The following is a 24,780-nucleotide window of genomic DNA, read 5'->3' on the forward strand; positions in this document are numbered from 1 at the left end:
GTAAACAGGCTCATACACATGCAAAACTGGCTTTACAGCATATTTGTGACGCACTTAAAAAAAATATTGCCGTTGTTTTTTTTTTAAAATGATAATAAACAAAAAACAAGTTGTTTAATTTAAAAGCTTTTAGGGTTAAACACGGCTACTCTATCTGTCCTATCTGCTATCCTACTGTGTGGGGATGGTGGCTGAATCCACTTTCTGTGGGGTAAAAGAAAATGTTCATGTTTGTGCATGTTTTTCTCATAAACATCAGCACGTGTTTATCCCTGCAAAAATCTTCAAACAATTCAAACAAGCGTCTTTCACTTACCTTATCTGTTGTTTTTGCATGTGCAGCCTTAGTGTGTTTGTTTTAATGTTTTTTCAGCAAACAGTGCTTTATTACCAATTCTTTGAGTTCACATACAATTTTTGCATACTAATGTGCAATTTGTGTCATTTACGTTTGTGTCTATGTTTAACAAACAAAGTTTAATATTGAACTAATTTCGCTCATGATTAACCCAGCTGGGCCACATAAGCTAATCGTGATCCTCTAATCAAAGGATCCCAAGTTACTATATATATATACACACACACATATACAGTTAAAGACAGAATTATTAGCCCCCTTTTGATTTTTTTTTACTCTTTTTTTTTAAATATTTTCCAAATGATTTTTAACAGAGCAAGGAAATTTGCACAGAAAGTCTTATTTGTTTTATTTCGGCTAGAATAAAAGCAGTTTTTAATTTTTTAAAAACCTTTTTTGGGAAAAAAAAAATGATTAGCCCATTTAAGCAATTTTTTTTCGATAGTCTCCAGAACCAACTACTGCTATACAATAACTTGCCTAATTACCCTACCCTGTCTAGTTCACCTTATTAATCTAGTTAAGCCTTTAAATGTCACTTTAAGCTGTATAGAAGTGTCTTGAAAAATATCAAGTAAAATATCATTTACTGTCATCATGGTAAAGATAAAATAAATCAGTTAATAGAAATTAGTTAACTATTTTGCTTAGAAATGTGTTGAAACAATCTTCCCTCCATTAAACAGAAATTTGGTAAAAAAAAAATAAACAGTGGCGCTAATAATTCAAGGGGGCTAATAATTCTGACTTCAACTGTATATCCTCATTTACTTTCTACAACTATCTTCCTCTTGAAAGAAACCCCCACTTCCCCTTCATCCACCTTTATACAGAATGGGCAGCACAGTGGCCCAGTAACTAGCACTGCTGCCTCACAGCAAGAACACCCATGGCATTGGGTCCTTGCTGGGCCATCTGTTATTTCTGTGTGGAGATTGCACGTTCTCCCCATGTCCGCGTGGGTTTCTCCCAAGTTCCTCAGTTTCCTCCCACCGTCCAAATGATTTATATTATAGATAAAATAAGCAGAAATCTTTTTTCTAATATCTTACTCTCGGGAAGTTCACCTTAGCCTCAGCAGCGGGGTAGTTTCGAAATCGACCTGGGCTCAATCTCCCCTTACCCTGTGAAAGGGGGGAAGCCAGGGGCCCGAGGATCCCTTGATCCCTTGCCAAACAAGCTGTGTATAAAACATGAGCTGAGTGTGAATTCTTGAAATACATTCATTTTGATCTGGCCCACAGATAGTATGTAAACTATAAAGCACAGGTGTCAATTCCAGTTCCTGGAGGGCTGCAGCTCTGCAGCTCTGCAGAGTTTAGTTCCAACCCTGCTCCAACAAACTTAACTGTTTCTAACAAGCCTGAAGGACTCAATTAGTTTGATCAGGTGTGGTTAATTAGGGTTGAAACTGAACTGTGCAAAGCTGCAGCCCTCCAGGAACTGGAATTGACACCAGTGCTATAAAGGATCAAACATAAAACACATTTCACCAAGAGTAATATGTCAGAGTATAAAACAAAACTTTGATTTTTACAAATCACTCAACATAAAAAAATGTTCTCCCCCAAAGGTGGATTTATAGCCACCGCACAGTAGCATGGCAGGTAGAACAGATGAGGCCTGTGTAGCTGTATTTAACCCTAAAAGCTTTTAAATCAAACAACTTGTCTTTTTTATTTAAGAAAAACAACTTCAATCAATTTTAAGAACATTACAGAAATGCTGAAAGACAAAAATGATTTAATGTAATTTTTCATTCTGAATTCGCTCACTGATTACTCCCACTCCAAACTGAGGCTGTACTCACACTAGGTACAGTTGCCTCGAACCGGGCCAAAGCACGCTTGTCCCCCCTCCCGTCCGCACTCACACCACAAACCGGCCTCGGCACGCAGTGAAAAGTGCTCTCTCACTCAGCAGCACAGTGGAGATTTCTCTAGTTATATCGTTTCAGTCGTTTGTTATGCAGTGACATGCAGTCAAATATTTCGCCAAACATTCCTTAGGGATGCGGTGACATGCAGTCAAATATTTCGCCGAACAGATCCACCACTTTTGGCGCTTATAAACAATCATAAAGCCCTCGTGCTGCAGAAATGAGGAGGTTTGCTGAAGCGCGCAGCTTTGGCTTTGGCACGTTTTGCACTCACACACAAGTGTACCGCGCCAAAGCCCAAGTGAACCACGCTCAGGCACACCTCTTCCAACCGGGCCAGGGCCGGCCAAGTGAACCGAGCTTGAGCCCGAATTAGCGCACTCACACTTCTCAAACGATCCGGGAAACAGGCCTGGGCACGGTACGGATGGCATAGTGTGAGTAGGCCCTAAAACTCCCTCCTTACACTCACAGACTGAAAGAATCCAGACAGCCAAGTGACAAACCATACACACTGTCACAAATCTAACTAGAGATCCCTCAATCCAAACCGAACTGACATTATAGCACTATAAATATGACCCCTAAAGCAGACACCCAAACATGTGACAGGGTAAAAAAAGCTGTCTTTGATCATCAGTCTCTTACAACCCTTATAAGAGGGATGTAAGAAAATAAACATATTGGACAAACCTTAACTTTCCATCAACACTGAAACATGCTCATAAATAATAAACATAAACGAAAGAAATAACTTTTTTCTTTTTTTTTATAAAGTTTTTGATGAAGTGTACGGTATGATAAAACTACTAAAGTAAAAGAGCAGTTTTAAGCATGCTTCATGAGTTACATTTATCCTAAAGCACAGTATTAAAACATTTGAAAAAGCACACTGATCAAAATGACTCGACCAAATGGAAACTTCACCAACTGCAAACAAGGAAGGAGGACAGGTTGGGCAAAAAGAGTCAATAATCATTAAACAATGGCGATGTCTTAGAGAGATTGTATAAATCACAACAGACAAGAGAGCAGAAAACACACAGAAAAACAAAGCAGCCCACATGACTTTCGTTTTCTTGTAATTGTGCAGTTTACTTTTAAACCAGGAGCAAACTGCAACAAAAAATAACCCACGGACACACCTACATATCTGGTGACATGAGTTGACATGCATATGATAAGTTTGGGTCTGTTAAGAAATGTTGTCTTGTAAAACTAAAATAAAAAACAAAAGCAAAAACTGCCAAACTGTGCCTTTTTGGAAAGATAAAGCATTCAAATGGCAGAAGTGAAAAAAGCAATCTTGCGCAGAAGTGGTCACACTAAGACAACTTTTGAAAAACAAGTTGTTTTAATAATACAACCTGCTTTCAAACTAAGGGATTGAAAGTTTGGAAATGTTCGGTAAGTAATATTCTTGAACAAAATTTTTCAATATGATATCAACTCAATAACAAACCCTTATGTAATTGAGAAGGTATGTTGCATGAATCCTGATTATCTAGATGTTATGCCAGTGTTTTGACAGCAAAAACTGCCTAGGGGCTATATACAGTACACTGTATCTTTTAACATGTTATGACTAAGACACAGACAGAAAAGTTAGTTTTGATTTTAGGCTTTAGGCAATCATTTATATATATATATATATATATATATATATATATATATATATATATATATATATATATATATATATATATATATATATATATATATATTGAAGATAATATATTAGATGATTAAAACAGTACATATTATTCTATAAGAGCAGCAACGAGGGCATAAACTACAGTCAAAAATAAAATAAATACATAATAACATTTCAGTTTTGCTTAATCTTGACGTGCATAACTATTTTTGTCTATAATTATCATTTAACTGACTAATATTAATTCATTACATGTACTTGGCATAGGGTCAGCACGAAGATTACATTTGAGGTTAGAGGTATGTGATTATACATGAAACATTATAATTAGTAAGTAGCCTAACTTAAAATAGTATTAACAAAGTGTTATTAAACTGTTTATATGACATCACCTGTTTTAAAAAATGCTAAAAAGAAAGTTTTTATATTTTACGATTTTCAAAAACATATCATAAAGCAGTAAATAAATAATCGAGTGTGATATTAAAAGCCAAATACGTGTGCCAAATTATAGTAATAGCAAATACGTTCTTGACACAGCCTATTTGAACAAATATTTGCTTGGTTTAAAATATCATATTAGTCTTTTAAAATCACGCCATTTATAGGAAATTATTTGCTAACACATTTTTTCAATCTTTTACTTTTAAGATCTATAAAATTCTCCTCTTTATTGTCAACTTTTGCTTCATGCGTATTTACAACCGTACAATGGCCAAATAAGTCATAAAGATGTGAATCGCTTACCTTCTGCCCCGCTCCTATAAAAATACGATATGACAGTAATAGTGATCATGAAGTGACTGGAGACAAGCATGATTACAGACACCTCATCCGCGCTCACAATATGCCGCTGATTGAACCCCGTTCAGTTTCCGACGATTGCTTTCTATGAAGGACTGCTCTCAGACCAGGTGGAGACGCAAGTGGCCGTGGGTAAAAATCGACAGACACACAAACAAGCAGCAGAGCAGAGGTATGTGCAGCGAGCACCACTTGTGTGGTGAAGGCAGCGATCTTAATCGAAACTCTTATGCTTTCTCTTCATCTGACTCACGCTTCAGTACAGTGTAAAAACAACATGACGTTTTAATATGTTCGGTGCCATGTATGGGGCTTGGGAAGTCACTGCTCGTTGTTCAGTTTTTTTTTTTTTTTTGAGTAACGTCTCTTTGCAGTTTTCACCTACATTTTAAAATGAGGTTGTGATACCTGCTCTTGCTGTTTCTTTAAAATCCAGTTTAGAATGCACCGATGACCTTCCTGTTTGCTCATTATTTTAGGGAAATAAAATAAAAATGTTCTGGGAACGTTTCCAGGAAGTTTTGTTTGCTTGTTTTTTGCAATAGTTTTATTCCCTCTTAGTTACTGGTTATTTTATGGTTCATATTATAACCTAAAGAGAACCTTTCCAATGTTATTCATTCATTAATTTTCCTTCGGATTAGTCCCTTTATTCATCAGGCGTCACCACAGAGAAATGAACCCGCAATTCATTCATTCATTTTTTCTTTTTTTTTCAGCTTAGGCCCTTTATTAATCCGGGGTTGCCACAGTGGAATGAACCGCCAACTTATCCAGCGTATGTTTTACACAGCGGAGGAAAACCCAACACTGGGTTATGGGATATGTTTTTATTTATATCTGTGATACTTGCTTCTTTTATTAACTGTAATTGTCTCCTATCTATGTAGGCCTATTGTACTCTGCATACACACACACACACACACACACACACACACACACACGCACCTACCCGTATCTGACTATATTGTAATTGTTTTTTGTTTTTTTTTCATATTTCTTTGTATTTGTATGATCCCAATTCAACTATCTATCTATATATATATATATATATATATATATATATATATATATATATATATATATATATATATATATTAGGGTTGGGCATCTAAGCTGTAATGCCGATCCGATACGCATCTCAATACAAAGAATACGATCCGATATATTAGCGATACATTTGTGACATATTGCGATGCAACACGATACGATTCACACCCATATCACGATACGATGCGATATTTCATCACTAACTAATCAGATCAAGTTTATGAGATGATGTGAAAGAGGATGCTGTGCCATTGAATGAGTTTGATTATTTATAAACCAAGCAAAACCAAGACTTTTTTTTACAAACTGGCTTTTCTCTCAGAGCCAGATTGTCAGTTTACAGTAGAGGGCCATTTTAGAACATATAGCACATATTATTTAAGGATTTTCAAGATAAACAGAATGTATAAGTGCAATATATATTAAAAAAGTATGTATATATTTGCACTCTTTCAACATAAATAAATTTAGCATTGCACAACAAGAATTGTGATTTAACTTTTCAACTATGAAAACAAGTTTTACAAAGATATATTTTGCCACTGATTATTCAAAACTTAAGGTTGTGAACTAGCAGTGTTATGCTGCTTAGAAACATCACTGTCACTGTAAACAACAGGCTAATAAAAATATAACAAACCAGCAATCTTCTTGCTGTGAGGTGGTCAAACTACCCACTGTGCCACCGTGACACCCAATTATTTTTATCATTATTATTATTAATATTATTATTACTATAATTAAATAAAAATTAACAGGAGGAGGCGTTTAAAACCTTCGTTCTCCGTGACACTAGGCTGAATATCTTTGCAGATGAACAATGCAATAGCATCCGTTATTGGCGTAGAGCGAGCAGAACTGTTGCGCATGGAAAAAAAACTTGCAATGCTTTTCTCACCACTTTTGGAGCTGGTTGAAGCAGTGCGAAAGCCGGGGATGCAGAAACACTGGAAGATGCTTTCACAACAACACCGTGGCGCCGCTTCAAGTGAGATATCAGATTACTCGTACTGCCCGCGTATTTTACAGATGCGCGGCACATTTTGCAAATTGCATCTGTCCAGTCATGTCGTCCATCCTTAAATCCATAATGTTGCTTGCCATACTTTAGATTTAAAACTCAGTGGGGAATAAAATGTTTGTTTTGCTTCTCGCGCTTTCTGAGGGCGCTCCACTAGCTTCATCCGCACACCTGATACACTGAGTTGTAGTGTGTGCACATCCGCAAATCCGTTGCTAAGGCTTACTTTATGTAGGTCGATTAAATTATGCGCCAAAAACAGGTTGACAACACTTGTTAATAAATAAAAAATACATTCTATATTAAAAATATAAGCTGTATCTCGGAAAAAATCGATACATCTCGCAAAAACCGATGCATCTCGATTTGCTTCCAAAATTTCATTCATCCTCTGCTGCTCAACCGATGCACTCGCATCGTGCACGCGCATGACCGCGTATCGATACATATCGGTTAATCTTCCCATCCCTAATATATATATATATATATATATATATATATAGATAGATAGATAGATAGATAGATAGATAGATAGATAGATAGATAGATAGATAGATAGATAGATAGATAGATAGATAGATAGATAGATAGATAAAGTCAGAATTTTTAGCGAACATTTTTTCAACCCATTTTTTAAACATAATAGTTTTAATAACTCATTCCTAATAACTCATTTATTTTATCTTTGCCATGATGACCGTAAATAATATTTGACTAGAACTTTTTCAAGACACTTCTACACCTTAAAGTGATATTTAAAGTAAAGTAAAGTAAAGTAAAGTAAAGTAAAGTTTAACTATATAATCTAATTGTAGACTTTTGGTTTGTTACCAATCAGACACATTACATATCTATGCTGTCATGTTCTCTCAGGTTTAAAATCTTCCAGATTGCCAGCAGGGCTAATAGTTGAAATAGATAGGCCAAGAGACCTGCTGACTCTGCTTTCCACTGTGTCTGCATTCAGACCTAAGGATATAGGAGGAGAGAAGTTCTGTTTATAGAAACAAAGTTATCTTTATAATTATATCCTCTTGACTACCAGCTCTTCAAAGTTGGCCTCTCTAAAAGATATTTGTAAATCTGTATATCTCCCATCTTCTGCAAGCTACTTTTATCCTCAAAGTGGTCATTTAGGACTTTTAAATGACACCAAATTCAGAGGTGGGGTTTTAGGAACTTCCTTTTCCTCCTCAAAGAAAACAAAAACAATTTATGGAAAGAAGAAAAATAAGTGACTTATAATTTTCATTAAATAACATTGTCTTGAAATGTTGTTGTATATTTATTTGAATATCTGAAGAAAAAAAACAAACAAACCTTTAAACATAATGAAACATGTTTCACATGTCCTCTCTAGAGAACATCTGCGGTTATTTCCACCATTTAGTTCTCAATTTTAAACAAATCAGCAGGAAGACTTCATTGTGTGTACACTTCATCAGCCAGAAGACAGTGTGCGTCAGCTGGGTGCCTGTCTAACAACTCTCAGGGACTTTAAGCAATACACTAAGCCTATACAATCAGAAAAAAGGGCACTCTCAAATGCCCACCAATACAGATATTAAATGAAAAAAGATCTGTAGTCATGCCTAGTAAATGTTTAAATGCTACGTTCACATAAGTTTTATCAATACTTTCAATCGTTAGTTAGCATTTAACATGAACTTCCGTGAGTTAGTACTAAGTATCGTTCGTTAATTGCAAAGCTAAAACCTCACCTAACTAGTGACATCAGCAGTTTAGCATGGCTTTACATCACCAATCATTCTGACTATTAATGTCTAGTGATGTCCTGTGAGAGAATAGTGATGTACAGTGAGTGACTAGTGATGTCCTCTGAGAGACTAGTGATGTCTAGTGATGCCTGTGAGAGACTAGTGATGTCTAGTTATGTCCTGTAAGAGACTAGAGATGTCCTGTGAGAGACTAGTGATGTCCTGTGAGAAACTAGAGATATCCTGTGAGAGTCTAGTGATGTCCTGTGAGAGTCTAGTGATGTCCTGTGAGAGACTAGTGATGTCCTGTAAGAAACTAATGATGTCCTGTGAGAGACTAATGATGTCCTGTGAGCAGGGCCGGAGCAAGCTGAACTGCCGCTCTAGGCAAAGGACGGTCACGCCGCCCTCAAACCTAAAGTGAAACCGGGATGGTCTATTCTGCCGCCCTAGACGCGGCTATAACTGAGGCGCGCGTGGCGAGGGTAGTTTAGGGGACGCCACCGTCTCTATTCTGCCGCGCTAGACGCAGATATTACTGAGGCGCGGGTGGCGAGGATAGTTTTGGGGACGCCGCTCTCTATTCTGCCACCCTAGACGCGGATGAGGGCGCGGGTGGTGAGGGTAGTTTCAGGGACGCCGCCTTCTCTATTCTGCCGCCCTAGACGGCCGCCTAGGTGGCCTCTATGGAAGCGCCGGCCCTGCCTGTGAGAAACTAGAGATGTTATGTGAGAGACTAGTGATATCTAGTGATGTCCAATGAGAGACTAGTGGTGTCCAGTGAGAGACTAGTGATGTTCTGTGAGAAACTAGAGATGTCCTGTGAGAAACTAGAGATGTACTGTGAAAGACTAGTGATGTCCAATGAGAGACTTGTGTAGTCCTGTAAGAGACTAGTGATGTCCCGTGAGAGACTAGTGATGTCCTGTGAGAGACTAGTAAAGTTCATCAAGATACTAGTGATGTCCTGTAAGAGACTAGTTATGTCCTGTGAGAGACTAGTGAAATTCATTGAGAGACCAGTGATGTCCCGTGAGGGACTAGTGATGTCCCATGAGAGACTTGTTATGTCCTGTGAGAGACTAGGGATGTCCCGTTAGAGACTAGTGATGTCCTGTCCCTTCATTATTATTTATTACCCTGAATTTCTACTTTTCTACATGCTACAGTTATTGCTTTTGCACTGTAAAAAAGTGTTACTTAAATTAAACTCAAAAAAATTAAGGCAACAAGTTTGGTGAACTTCTTGTTATTTTGATTTGGTAAAAATCAATATTATTTATTTTACCGTTTGCAAAAAAATTAAGTAGAGTCTATATATATAAAGCAAAATTTTTTAGTTTAACCAAAGTGTTAAAGATCAGTATATTGATCAAATAATACTTAATTAAAATAAGTAACATTTAAAATAAAAAATTTTTATTTTTTATTTTAATTAAATCATTTTCTCTATTACTCTTGGTTTATACAAATTATTTTTTAATCCAACTTAAATAAGGAAAGAGAGGTATTTGTCAAATGTTTATTACTCTATAACATTTGCCATATACAAACAACTGGTTACACTAAGTTTCTATAATCATTTTTTTTTTGTTGATGTTGTAAACATTTTAACATTAAAAATTACAGAAACTTCTAACCTCATCTTTAAGTGCAGCATAGAAGACCTGTAAATGCAATCTGTGTACACTAACAATAAAATACAGTAAATCTTGACCTGAGCAATTTACATAAACAGACTAACTTTAGTGCACAGTACAGTACATTTTCATATGTACTACGACATAAAATAAAATAAAGTGCCTCTGAACTCAGCATTTGACATAACAAAACAAACTTTGCCCATATATACAAAAGCAAATCAAATGCCCATATTTGCTGCAGACTTATCCAGGAACTGAAGAAGTCTGTGCGTAACTACCACATTGTTCCAAGTAAAACTGTCCATTGAACAAAAGTGATGAAGCAAAGAAACAGAACCTCAAACTAATTTACTAACTCAGAAGTTTTTGTGTCATGAATCGGGAGGAAGACTTTGGACGCAGTGTCAAGTCGCAGTGTCAAGTCCCACAAAAAGTCTTTGAAACACCTTAAATGTTTTGCTGAGTTGTGGTGGATACTGGAGGTTCAGAGCCCTGGCCTGGTTTCCAAGACAGCACAGGGATGCCCTCAATGATGATGTCCACTACATCTGGTACACGGCAGACATATATCTGCAGATTGCGCATTTTCAAGTCTTCATAGACACTGCTCTCTGTTTTTTTTTACCTGTATGAGAATAAACAGAACAATAAGTGGCAAAACTGAAAATGTCATTCTTACAGTTATATTGTCAGATGATTATGACTTCTGCATAATGTAAAACAAGGATTTTACTTTTGTGAAACTGCAGTTAAAAAATGACATTATTTTTTAAATCAAGTCTACAAGCAACTGAAAGACCAAAAGGCTAACTTGGGACACTGGTTCCAGCACATTCATTTATGTGTTTGTAGGCGTGTTTTGAACAATTAACAGAGCTCCAGCTTAGTACTATAACTCAGTCAGACACAACATTGATGTGGAAGGAATGAGTGAGGAATGAAAACTATGCTTTTTAAACAATACTTACATAGTAGTCAGAGATCAGCTCTTGCCCACTCTCTCCCATGTATTCAATGAGGCATCTCAGAGCCACGTCTCTCTTCCTCACCACAGAGGTACTTGGATCCTATAGTTGGTAAGTGAATAATGAAAAAACGGAATATTGCAGGCAATATAACTACAAACATAAAATGTCATTATCAGTGCGGTTCTGTACAACCTATTCAACAGAGTTCAACTCTATCTATCTATCTATCTATCTATCTATCTATCTATCTATCTATCTATCTATCTATCTATCTATCTATCTATCTATATATATATATATATATATATATATATATATATATATATATATATATATACATACATACATACATACATACATACATACATACATACATACATACACACACACACACACACACACAGACACACATGCTTTTTTTTATATTTATCCTTAAAATGAATGACTTTGTTTTGCACGATTCACCTATTAGGCAAGATGAGTAAATAAAGTACTTATTGCATAAACATGCATCAGCCACATTGTTACCATGTTTGCCTTACCTGTATCAGTTCCAATAACTCCAATTGATGCGTTGACCAGTCGCTGCACCCTTCGCACTAAACAGGTCAAGAAGTTTTTGAGTGTATTTGTCCAGCTGGGACATAAAAACTGATTCTTGTGGAACACCAGTACACCTTTGGAATTCTTCATTTATCTGTAATACATCAATTGTTTGTCTGTTATTTGGAACCAAATGTGTAAAGAATTGGCAACCTTTTATTCTTATGCAATGAAATCCTCCATAAAACGTGAGGTAAAATTTTCAGTATGTGTTCAGCAAAAAGTGTGTCTAGCATCACATAAACATCTTTGTTCACCATTATTTGCCTTTAAACAAAAACAGAGTGAGCAGCATGTCAGTGATAAATCATTTAATATATGTGATAGTGATAAATCATGACCTGGGCAGGCCATCTTTCTTTAATTTTTGCACATCTGGGCTCTGGACAACCACTTCCATTCTTCCCCAGCCATATCTCCTGGCCATCATGTCATTTATGCTTCTGACATCACTCTAATGAAGAAACACAAATTAAAAGAAGAGTTTAGGTAAATATCAAGATCATTGATGATATTGCAATGCAAATCTAATCTTTTAAATTAAACAAATGGTTTAGGGCAAACTAAAATATTTCAAATAAATATATCAAAAGATAAAGTGTTTACGATTTTTATGATACATTGCAGAGAGAGGTGCTAAAAATATAATGTCCTCATCTTTTTCAATCAAGCAGGAAACACATTTGTGACTACAAACTTAGCTGTTAACTTTTAACTGACACATGTACGAGGAAGATACCCCAAAATATTATATAAAATATTACCAAGATATTTCGATAATACGTTTGCGATAGTTGTTTTAAGATTAATGCTAACTTCCATACTTTCGGTAAGGCCGCATGGCGCTTGCAAAACTGTCATGAAAGGTGACTTGTTTTCATTTTACAGTGCAATAAATGCGTGCTTATTCGGCTAAAACCAAACTTTATGCAATGTAAATAGTTACTTACATGTGTTGCACGTTGTATAAAGCCCTCAAAAACTCCACAGAACTCCAAAACTGGTCCAGTACAGGTATGAGCAACGGTGTCGTTGCTCTGGATGCGTGCTGCGTCATGTGGGCGGGTCGTGAAGTTTTACTTTAGATATAAACACTTAAATAGAGTTTTGTAGAAGCAATTTATTTTAAAGGTCAGTAAAACACATTTTTTTGATGGGTAATAATAAGTTACAAAAACAATCGCACTTTTTACTTATGTAAAACTTAAATTAATTCAAAATGAAAAGATAATCAATTTATTTGAAGAAATACACTTTAAAAAATTAATTCCTATGGACAACACCCTTAAAGGGTCACGAAACACCAAAACACATTTTTTGAGCTGTTGACAGTCGTATATGTGTCCCACACTGCTAAAAACACTATTAGGACACCTATATTTCACTAAAAAGTGTAAATTGGTTGTCTTTGCGTTTTTTCAAGCAAATTCGTACTTCCTGTTTGAAACAAATTTTTGAAGCTGCGTCACAGCCATGACATAATAGCATTGTATTCCAGCGTGCAGACTGGACATCTGTGCCAGAGTGAGTCTTATTACGTCTTACAGTGTGATGCATTAATGCATGAGTAAGGCTTGGGTCAAACCAATCAGCGCGCTCTATTGTGCAACTTCATTAATATTCATTATTGTCACTGTGTTTACACCACAAAGACGCCACGTTGTGTTGGCAAAACAAGCGTGAAGTGTTGCTTTTATAGTTTGATGCTGTTAAGTTTCGTTTTCATTTTCTCTCTGTGAGAGCTTATCTGGATCACGTCTGGATTAACCGTGTATGCGACGCGCGACAACAATAACTTACGTGTCTAAGGAGGATTATTGTTTACCTGAGAGCTGTTCTCATCTGCAAACGCTGAAATCTGGATTTGCTTGTAGTATTCTCTCCATAAAGACGCGGCTCTAGTTGCTGGTGATTGTCCTGTCTCTACAGATTTGTTAAGTGAGCGACCAGTGCTCTTTGTTTATTCAGTTTGTTCCTATCGAATTAAGTTAACTATTGCACTGAGTGCAGAAATGTTAGCACCGCATTTTGTGACCGGAATAACACACGCGGCTTTCTGACACTACCTGCCGTGTGCATCTAAGTTTCCGGGAAATGCAGAGTTTTTTTTCTCTCATTCGCCGTGCGGTATCAAACATTGCATGAAAAATACACGCTTGCAGCAGTTCCTCGAATCAAATATCTCGTTTGTCGCGAGAGGCATGAATGAATTCCCTGAATGAAAGAGGCAAACTGCAGTTAAAGTCAAACATTTAATAATTTGGCAAATAATTCGACTACAGATGTCCATGTAGGTTAAACACCATCACATTCTCCTGTATGTGTGTGTGTGTGTGTGTGTGTATGTGTATTTTGACTCTGAAACTCGCGCGTGCACAAATAGACACTCCCACACCATCCCACTTTAGTTCCTCCGACACTCCCCCCTAAACAGAGCTGGACACACCCACTTTTCTGACTTTTTCCAAAGTAGAGGTGTGAAAACACCCTGCTGAAACGAGGGGGTTTCATGGCCCTTTAAAGAACTTTTTACAGTGTGTCTCATTTTGATCACTATTTTAATGTTTTTTTTTTTTTTTTTTTTTTTTACATAAAATAAAGGGTTGTTGTTGAAGTTCCTTGTTCATTTTGTAAAACGTTCGAGGTTACAGAAGTAACCCTTCGTTCCCCGAGGAGGGGAAAGGAAGTGCCATAGAGTGGATTGATTGAAATCCACGAATGGGAGGATTCGGTTCAGAAGCCGCTTGTCTGAAAGAGTATTGAACGGGCCAATGAATGCAATGAATTGGCAGCGTAAGCTTGCACAGGTGTACTTCATTGCAAATTATCCCAGCATATAAGCACACCTGGAGCAAGCAAACGCCATCCTTTTAAGCTGAAGAGACTTTCAAACAGCTAAGGGACAGTCATTATGGCGACGGAGTATGGCACTTCCGTTCCCCTCCTCGGGGAACGAAGGGTTACTTCTGTAACCTCGAACGTTCCCCTTCGGTTGGGGAACTTCAGTGCCATAGAGTGGATTGATTGAAATCCACGAATGGGAGAAGTATGGAAAGCGCCATAATGACTGCACCTTACCAACGCCCCCAATGAGGGGATAGTCAAGCAAGCATGACGCACCCACATCATGGGAGGCGCGGTCCTCTAACGTGTCCCTGGCCCTAATTTATCCTACTTCGACAGAAGTCTTACGGATTTAGATATATTTTTTGGGAAGTCGTGAGCATCTAGATAATTCTAGAAAAATACGACAGTACGTTGGGAAGCGTGCAATCCCGATAGGGAGGACGCTGCGGAGGCCATTACCCAAGGGGGGATAGATGGCAGAATTTACATATGGACTAGCCCTAAAAAGGGGGAGTACGCATAGCAAAAGAGTGGTTAGCGGAGAGGGAAGACACGGGTCCGCCCAGGGGGGGGGACTTAACCGTGGCGGAATAAGCATATGGGATAGCCTAGTGGGGATCACGCATAGCAGGCACCTTTACCCAAAACGCGGGCTGACCAGCGGGCAGACCTACAACTTAGTGGGCCAGCAAGTGACTCCTCCGCTGAGTCAGTGCTGGGGGCCACGGAGGAATCTGCAGGGCTCACCTGACGGAGAACTTTACTGACAGATAAAAAGGCGCACATACCTCCGTGTTAGGGAGAATGGCGCAGCAAGCGTGTTTCAACACCCTACCGAATTGTTTCCTCAATCACCAAGGGTTACCTAATACCCTTGAGGAAACCGGCTCCGCTCGCAGATTGTAAAACCTTGCAAATGTGTTGGGTGTCACCCAGCCCGCAGCTCTACAGATGTCTGTTAGAGGGGCGCCGCGTGCGCGCGCTCGAGAGGATGCGAAGCTCCGAGTGGAGTGCGCACGCACTCTCGGGGGACGCGGCTCACTTCGGCTCTGATAGCGAAAGAAAGACATCCACAATCTAGTGGGAATTTATTTCGGTACGGCACTTCCCTGCTGCCGACCGCTATAACAGACGAAGAGTTGCTCAGATGATCTAAACTCTGAGTGCGGTCCGGATAATACACAAAACGCGAACTGGACAATAAAGAAGGGCTGGGTCTGCCTCCTCCGAGGGCAGCGCTTGCAGGCTCCCTACCTCGTAATAAAACGGAGTGGTAGGAACCTTGGGCACCTATCGCGGGCGGGGTCTCAGGACGTGCGAGAAAGCCAGCCCAATTACAGGCACGAGTCACTGACCGAAAAATGCCTCCGGGTCCCCGACCCTCTAATCGATATCAACGCGACCAGCAGAGCTGTCTTCAGGGACAGAAAGATACTGAGTCGAGGATCGAAGGGATCTGACACGGCTTGTGTAGCAAGGGCGAGATCCTAAGAGGGCATGAGAGGGGGCGAGGTGGATTAATTCGCTTAGCGCCCCTGAGGAACCGGATGATGAGGTTATGCGTTCCAACGGTGCTGCCAGCCACCGCGTCATGAGAGCGGAGATGGCAGCCACGTAACCTTGAGTGTGGAGGGCGACAGCCTGCTCTCCAGCTTCTCTCGGCGTAAAGAAAGCACAACGCTGATCTGGCAAATTACGGGGGTCTTCTCTGCGAGAGACACACCATTCAGTGAATAGACTCCACTTCAGGGCATAGGCGCGCTCGGGGAGGGGGCTCTAGCCCGAGTGAGGGTATTAGCCACCGCAATCGGAGGTTACCCAAGTCTTCCTTGCGTCTAAGGACCTCCAAAGATCGGCCCTGTCCCTGAGAGAGTAGGTGCTCTCTTGAAGGGACTGCCAGGGGAGGGCTATCGCGAGGGAGAGCTCTGACATCCAGGTCCGGTTGAGCCAGAGGGGCGCAACCAGCAACCTGTTCCTCGTCCTCCCTGACCTTGCACAGTAACTGCGCGAGCAGGCTCACTGGGGGAAACGCGTATTTGCGCATGCCCCGAGGCCAGCTGTAAGCCAGTGCATCCGTGCCGAGAGCACTCGGTCAGGGAAAGAACAACTGGCAATGAGCGATCTCGGGGGAAGCAACAGATCGATCTGGGCTTCCCCGAATCGCGCCCATATCAGCTGAACAGACTCGGGGTGGAGTCTCCATTCTCCAGGACGTAAGGCTGCGGTGAGAGCGCATCGGCTGCACGGTTGAGCTTGCCTGAATATGAATGGCGTGCAGCGATTTCAGCCGCGGATGACTCCAGAGGAGCAGATGGCGGGCGAGCTGAGACATGCGGCGAGAACGCATACCCCCTATACCGCTGATATACGCCACCGCCGCCGTACTGTCTGTCCTGACCAGCACGTGTTGCCGCTCCAGCACCGGAAAAAAACGGTGGAGAGCGAGGAACACTGCCAACAGCTCCAGGCGATATGCCAATGCAACTGGGTACCTTTCCACAGGTCCGCAGCCGCATGCCCGCAACGCACAGCCCCCCAGCCCGTGTTGGAAGCGTCTGCTGAAACGACAACAAGACTGGACGCCTGTTCTAGAGACACCCAGGCCTGTAGGAACGAGGGGTCGCTCCAAGGGCTGAGGGCGCGGCGACACAGCGCAGTAACAGAGACTCGGTGTGCGCACGTGCCATGCGCGTCTGGGGACTCGATAGTGAAGCCAGTGCTGAAGTGGTCTCATATAGAATAATCCGAGCGGCATGAAGCGGCTGCTGATGCCATATGCCCCAGGAGCCTCTGAAATAGTTTCAGTGGGACCACTATTTTACTGTCGAGCTCTCTCAGACAGTACAACATCAGCTGAGTGCGCTCTCCGAAGAGGCGCGCTGCCATGGTGACCGAGTCCAGCTCCAGCCCGAGAGAAGAGATCCTCTGCACGGTTGTGAGTTTGCTCTTTTCTCGGTTGACCTGAAACCCCAACAGGTGGAAGTGCCGGAGCACTTTGTCTCTGTGCTTAATCAATTGCTCCGAGAGAGGGCAAAAATCGTCAAGAAATTGAGTATGCAGATGCCCGCAAGCCGAAGGGGCGCTAAGGCACCCTCCGCGGGCTTGGTGAGGACCCGCGAAGACAGAGAGAGCCCGAAGGGGAGGGCTTTGTATTGCCAAGCTCGACCTTCAAACGCAAACCGCAGAAACTGACGGGGGTGAGGATGAGTGGAGACATGGAAATACGCGTCCATCAGGTCTAATGCTGCAGACCAACCCAGAGGACGAACGCACCGGAGGATGCGCTTCTGCGTGAGCATTCTGAACGGCAGCTTGTGCAGACAGCAGTTCAAAACACGCAGATCTAGGATTGGCCGTGACCCACCGCTCTTTTTGGGCACGATGAAGTGTGGGCTGTAAAACCCGCTCTCCATCTCGGCTGGAGGGAGCGGCTCGATTGCATCCTTCGCCAGGAGGACAGTAATCTCCTCTCGCAAGACAGGGGCGGACAGGGGGCTGACCCTGGTGAATACACACCCGTGACTTGGGGGGCGTTTCGCAAACTGAATCACATAGCCGAGTCTGATTGTGTGTATGAGCCACCGCGAAGAGCTGGCCCACGCTAACCAGGCAGGCAGAGCTCTCGCTAATGGACTCATCGATACCATCGCTGACGTACCAGCAGTGGGGCAGCACGGAGTGGGTGTGCTGATCTGGGAAGCGCACGGGTCCCACGGAAAAGCTGGAGGTGAGATATTTGCTCTCACTCCGCACCCGAGCTCTGGAGGGGAGGCTCGAGGGGTGGGAGAAAGGAGACCGTCCTCCCAGCGCTCGTGAGCCACTGGCGAAACGCACCGAATCTGCAAGCTAGAAAGCATAGCGTGCCAGACTGGCAGATGTCGGGCTGTCACATCCGAGGAAGTGGAAAAGTGCTCTTTCATGATATTTTCATGGCAGTAAAAAAGTGCCGTTGGAAATGGGGCCCCGCGGGGAAAGAGCAAGTTCCCTCTTCTCCAGATGGCCTGTCCCAGGGACGTTTCGCGGTCCGTTGCCAGACTTAGCGGCATTCTGGGCAGGGGGGCTGCCTGCTTCCTAGGTGCCCGACGCGCTCGCTTCGCCAGAGGCGTGTGCGGGGGCGGAGCAGCTCTCGTAGGCGGGCGCCTTCGGCGAGGAGCAGGTATGAATGGCACGGCGGGCGGAGCGGGCTACGGACCGCCGATAAGACATCATCCATCAACTGCTCTTTCACCGCCTTGAATTCCTGGGTGAATTCACAGACGGTGTCGTCGAACATGGCTTGGGATATGGGGAAAGTCAAGAAAGCGGACTTTGTCGACTTCGCGCATATCAGCCAGGGGTGGCGCTCCTGGATCACTAATGTGGACATCGTCCTCCCCAACGCACACGCAGCGGACTCAGTAGTCCGAAGAGCTAAGTCGGCGGCGGTGCGAAGCTCGTAAGCCTGGGTTGGACCCACCCTCGTGCAGCTCGGCCAGCGCCTGCGCTAGGTAGCGCTGGTAGGTGGCTATCGCATGCAAGGCGGAAGCAGCCTGGCCCGCAGCTATGTAAGCTCTAGCTCTGAGGGAGGCAGATAACTTACAGGCTTTGGATGGGAGACGAGGCGGACCCCGCCAAGAAGAGGCGCCGCGCGGATTGACCGCCATCGCGCACTCAACCGGAGGAATCGCCACATACCCCCTGGCTGTTCCACCGTCAAGAGTGGTGAGGGTGGAGGGACAGCAGCGCGAGCAGAAAAAAGTGCTTTTCAAGACCGCGTGAGCCTACTGTGCGCCTCCGGGAAGAAGGGAACGCCCCTCTAGTCGGTCCGGCCGCGGAGCTGGGGGATAAACCATCTACAACCCACGGCCGAAGCAGCCCGGGAAAGCACGGCTAACACGTCCGTTTCAGGATCCGTAGTGACAGCGCTCACCAGCCCGAAGGGGGCGAGCGGGTCTGGATCATCATCGGACAATGAAAGCCCACCCTCCGATGCCGCGGTGGACGTCTGGTCTCCGGTGTCATCGGGCGTAAGGGCTACCATCTGTTAGACGGATCGCTTCCCCCGCCCGAAGCTTGGATGGATCGCTTAGAGGAGCGGGAGGTCCGCGGGCCCGTGGGCGACGGATTATCTCTCACTGAAACCCTCAGATCTGCCCGAGTGCCCGCTGCAGAGCAGGTGACAACTGGGGTGCTTTGCCCTTTTGCAAAGGCTAGCCGTGATCTTTACTGCGCAACAGTCATGGCATCGCAATGACGACATGAACTGCCCGCGAGCAGCGCATTAACATGCTGGACCCCCCAGACATGTAACGCAGTGCCCGTGCCCATCATCCGAGGACAGGAAACCACCGCATCCAGAAACGCACGTCGGAGCGCCTTCCTGAAAAGGACGTGCTGCACGACTGTGTTGCTCTTTCTGTGAAGTTTGCAACTTTATACGCACCGCTCTGGAGGACCGGACCCAAAGAACGCCAGGCAAGGGAGAAACACAGCTCGACCGTCTGCCGCTGCGTGTACACACTCTGGACCGGGAGAATGCTCTCGTTCGCTCAGAATCGCTGGTCACAGCTGGAGGAACCCTCATCGACTCGATCAGAAAGTCTCTGAAGCGAAAAGGATGGCGTTTGCTAGCTCCAGGTGTGCTTATATGCTGGGATAATTGGCAATGAAGTACACCTGTGCAAGCTTACGCTGCCAATTCATTGCATTCATTGGCCCGTTCAATACTCTTTCAGACAAGCGGCTTCTGAACCGAATCCTCCCATTCGTGGATTTCAATCAATCCACTCTATGGCACTTCCGTTCCCCAACCGAAGGGGAACAATGATTAGCGTGGATAGCCACAACAATTTCTCATATATATATATATATATATATATATATATATATATATATATATATATATATATATATATATATATATATATATATATATATATATATATATATATATATATATAAGCAGGGCGCAATGAGTAGCACAATTGCTTCACAGCCAGAAGGTCGCTGGTTCTACCCCCGGCTGGGTCAGTTGGCATTTCTGTTTGAAGTTTGCATGTTCTCCCCGTGTTTGCATGGGTTTCCTCTGGGTGCTCCGGTTTCCCCCACAGTCCAAAGACTATGTGTTATAGGTGAATTGGATAAACTAAATTAGCGATAGTGTATGTATGTGTGTAAAAGAGTGTCTATGAGTGTTTCCCAGTGTTGGGTTGCATCTGGAAGGACATTCACTGTGTAAAACATATGCTGGATAAGTTTGAGACCCCTAATTAATAAAGTAACTGAGCTGAAAAGAAAATGACTGAATGAATGAATATCAAGCAGTGCAGATTACAACATTCATAAGTGGTTTTCTAGCTAAATTATAGAACTGCTGTATGTCAAGAAAAAATTGAAGCTCTTGTCTTATTTAAAATGTTCTTCTTTGAATACCAAAATGGGTTTGTATTTTGGAATTATGACCAATGTTGGATGACAATTATGTGTGGGATTTCTGTCCCTTGCAAACGGTACTTGTGCATCACAAAAGCATAAAGGTATAATAACTGCAAATATGCAGAACAAAACCACAAAGAAAAAGTTTTCTCTTGTCCAAAGTCATGCAAAGCTCATATACATGTGCAAAAGCACATAGAGCAGGATGAGTGCATGCTGCGTAGGTAAAGGAAATGAAAACCACAAGTATAAGAATGAAGAGCACAGTGACAGAGAGACTACAATAGGTGTTTTGGATAGTGACTGTGAGGATTAGACTGGATGAATTTATTTTCTCAGACCATTTGTGACAAACCTGGCTTTTATTTAAGATGGACTGGATAGATCGGAGAAAGATGACATTGTTCCGGGAATTGTTTGTACTTTTTTTCCTTCATGTATGGACTGATGCACTGGGTGAGTTCATATGGTGTCTAAGACAATACAAACTAGCTTAAATGTTGTGATTTTTGCTTGCCAGTTCTATGCTTTTAATAAAGATTCTGAATTTTAAAAAAATTGTAGATTAGAAAATGGTTTCAGTTGTTATACATTGACATTGCTAGTTTCATAAAGGCACTTTAACATTTCTAACATTTTTAAAATAGTTCTTCATTTATATCTTGTTTGCATAAAATAAACAAGTTACTCTTGCAAAGGCATCTCTGCAACTCATTTGGAACTCAGAGCCTTATTTTAATAATGTCATTGTTTGAACTGTGTTGTAACCGGATGCTATTTATGCTTATAAATATGTTGCAATGTTATGTTTTAGGCCATGGCCCCCAATGCAATGTCTTTAAAGTTCACAGAGGGATTGTCCATAAAGCCTTTGTAAACAAGTCTCTCACAATCTCCTGTAATCTGAAACATTGCCATGGTTCGCCAAACAATGTTATATGGACAAAAGAAAACTTGAAAGTTTGGATTGCAGTGTCAGGAACAGATCAAATGACAACTTCACAAACATATTCATCATCTGATCTGTTAACTTCATATTTAACCTTCACAAGTATATCAAAGCGTCATGAAGGCAACTACAGATGTGAGCTACAGTTACATAACATCAGTACAGTTAGCCATCAGATTAATATTTCTGTCTCAGGTAACTACTTTTTCTCAAATTGTTTTGAGATTAAATCCATTGTAATCATACATAGCAATTATATGAAACTTAAAATTTATTTTTAAATCAGCTTTTGAACTTTTACAGATGACAGCATGGAAGAGGATTTCAATCCAAGTAAGACCAGTTAGTGTTTAATCACATATGTGAATGCTTTTATATATACAGTTGAAGTCAGAATTATTAGTCCCCCTTTGATTTTTTTCTTTTTTAAATATTTCCTAAATGATGTTGAACAGAGCAAGGAAATTTTCACAACATGTCTGATAATATTTTTTTCTCTAGAGAGAGTTTTATTTGTTTTATTTCAGCAAGAAAAAAAGCAGTTTAGAATTTTTTTAAAAACCATTTAGGGACAAAATTATTAGCCCCTTTAAGTTATTTTTTTTTCCGATAGTCTACAGAACAAACAACGGTTATACAATAACTTGCCTAATTGTCCTAATCTGTCTAGTTAACCTAGTTAAGCCTTTAAATGTCACTTTAAGCTTTATAGAAATATCTAGTCAAGTATATTTACTCTCATCATGGCAAAGATAAAATAAATCAGTTATTAAAAATGAGTTACTAAAACTATTATGTTTAGAAATGTGTTGGAAAAAAAATCTTCTCTCCTTTAAACAGAAATTGTGGAAAAAATTAAACAGGGGGGCTAATAATTTTGACTTCAACTGTATATATTCTTGCTTACAATGAGCATTGTTTTTTCTCCCTTTGAGCGTAACACTATTCGTTTTTTCTTAGTGGCAAATGAAAGCAATTCAAGCTTATGGTGGTGGCCGTATCTTTTTATCTGTGTGGGTTTATCGATTCTTGTTCTGGTAGTAATGTTCATCGCTATCCTGTGTATTTATGGATTTAAAAGTAAGTCCTCTTCTATTATTTTGACAAGTTTTGTCATCATCCTGACATTAACCCTTTTAAATATCACTGTATCAGGTTCAGGAAAAAAGAAAAGAAAGCGAGCGCAGGTTCAGGTATGGTTTCTAATTTACTATGATTATTGCTGCAACAAATACATTACTATATTGGTGTGTTTATTATTGTTGGTGTGTATAATTCTGTATATACTATGGATTTTTCTGACAGATTTAGTTACACTTTTTTGCTCTGTGAAAACCTATTTAGATTATTCTATTTTTTTGTGTGTGTGTGTGTGTGTGTGTGTGTGTATTTTGTGTGCATTTTGTATAAAGTACACTCATAAATAAAGGTACAGGAGTTGTCACTGGGGCAGTACCTTTTCAAAAGATACATATTTGTACCCAAAGAGTCCACAGTGGCTCCTCAAAGGTACATTAGTACCCAAATGTACCTAAAAGGTACCTTTGTGGTACCATTATGGACCCTTCAGGTACAAATATGTACCTTTTGAAAAGGTACTGCCCCAGTGACAGCTTTACCTTTATTTTTGAGAGTGTATACATTTTTTTATTTGGAAATCTTGACCTTCATGTATTGTTTTCTACATACTGTACATAAAATGTAAAAACATTAAGGGTCAATATCTTAAGCCACCAAGAATGAAAATTTTTAATTCTAAATAGCCTTCCAAATTCCAAAGCTATGCAATGTTCACAAATGAAACCTCAGTTGTTATCCATTTAAGTTAAATATTCATATTGACATTTCGCACCGTGAACCAAAAGCATACAAATGTCCCAGAATGCTCTCATTTTCCCAAGTCTTCAAAATGAAGTCAAACAAAATCAACTTTAAAGATGGGAACATTAAATCAAAACAACTAATACATTTTCTATTTTATAATCTAATTATGCTTAAATACAAAGTAAACTCCTATCCTTTATATTTAAATTATAAACTTTAAAGAAGAGCACAAAATAAATGGAATTATTTTACTTTACAATACCCTCGTGAGACCTGAAGAAAATTTTTCTTTTCTTTTTTTTCTTTTTTCTCTGTTTTCCTACATCATTTGGGTTAAAAAAAATTTTACAATTTATAGTTTTTACAGCATGTCCACTGTAGTGGACCACAGGACCATTTTAGTTCAAAACGACCGCCACTCAGACAACAAAACTGTACAGGATATGGCTGTAAAAGGGATATTAATCCAATAGTAATGTAACAAAAACAAAACAAAATGCATTTTTTCCTTTTGTATTGAAATTCCTGGAACAGTTTAGTCTAAAAGAGAGGCGAACAAAAAAGAAGGGATGTTAATCCAAAACTAATTTAACACAAAAGTGATTTAAAGCTGATTGTCATTCTCTATTTGTCTCTAATTCTCTAATTGTCTGATTGTCAGACTCTAAATCAAAGTCTCCCTTAACTATTTTATAAAGAATCCTCTCTGCTTCAGTTTTGCCTCCTACAACATGCAGTCATAAATTACATTAAGATGGTCCTGGTGTCCACTATAGTGGACATTTAAAATAGGATGATATTTTGAAACACAAACAAGTTAACAGCTTGTCCTGTTCCAGAGACTTTATTAAACAAACAAATATATATATATATATATATATATATATATATATATATATATATATATATATATATATATATATATATATATATATATATATGTAATAATAATAGTAAAAAAAAAACACTTAAAAGGCAAAATTTTACATACCTCTCTCTTCCCATAAAATGTGCTTTTTTGTATGTCGGCCATTTTGGATGCAGTGTA

General features: G+C 40.5%; 2 protein-coding genes across 11 annotated transcripts in view; one reads left to right on the forward strand and one right to left on the reverse strand.

Annotated features, from left to right (window-relative positions):
* si:ch211-214p13.3 overlaps nucleotides 1-5,238 on the reverse strand; it is a 25,489-nt gene extending 20,251 nt beyond the window's left edge. For 9 of the 10 annotated variants that reach the window (XR_015499204.1, XR_015499203.1, XM_087267513.1 and 6 more), the window contains exon 1: nucleotides 4,639-5,193. Coding sequence is in view for 8 of the 10 variants with exons in the window: in XM_087267513.1 (XP_087123639.1) it covers nucleotides 4,639-4,708 (70 nt within the window). In the remaining 2 variants the exon portion in view is untranslated. Of the gene's footprint in view, nucleotides 1-4,638 lie in introns of all 10 variants that reach the window. The other variant, XM_087267509.1, reaches the window with a different exon arrangement.
* Nucleotides 5,051-24,780, forward strand: part of si:ch211-214p13.8 — a 22,952-nt gene continuing 3,222 nt past the window's right edge. Inside the window, exons 1-6 of the mRNA XM_087267505.1 lie at nucleotides 5,051-5,473; nucleotides 20,780-21,415; nucleotides 21,774-22,103; nucleotides 22,212-22,241; nucleotides 22,869-22,988; nucleotides 23,064-23,101. Of these exons, the coding sequence (XP_087123631.1) occupies nucleotides 21,331-21,415; nucleotides 21,774-22,103; nucleotides 22,212-22,241; nucleotides 22,869-22,988; nucleotides 23,064-23,101 (603 nt within the window). The 5' untranslated portion in view covers nucleotides 5,051-5,473; nucleotides 20,780-21,330. The remainder of the gene's footprint in view (nucleotides 5,474-20,779; nucleotides 21,416-21,773; nucleotides 22,104-22,211; nucleotides 22,242-22,868; nucleotides 22,989-23,063; nucleotides 23,102-24,780) is intronic.

This window comes from Danio rerio, chromosome 9, assembly GCF_052040795.2.
Source record: "Danio rerio strain M-AB ecotype USA chromosome 9, GRCz13ab, whole genome shotgun sequence".
NCBI classification, from domain to species: domain Eukaryota; kingdom Metazoa; phylum Chordata; class Actinopteri; order Cypriniformes; family Danionidae; genus Danio; species Danio rerio.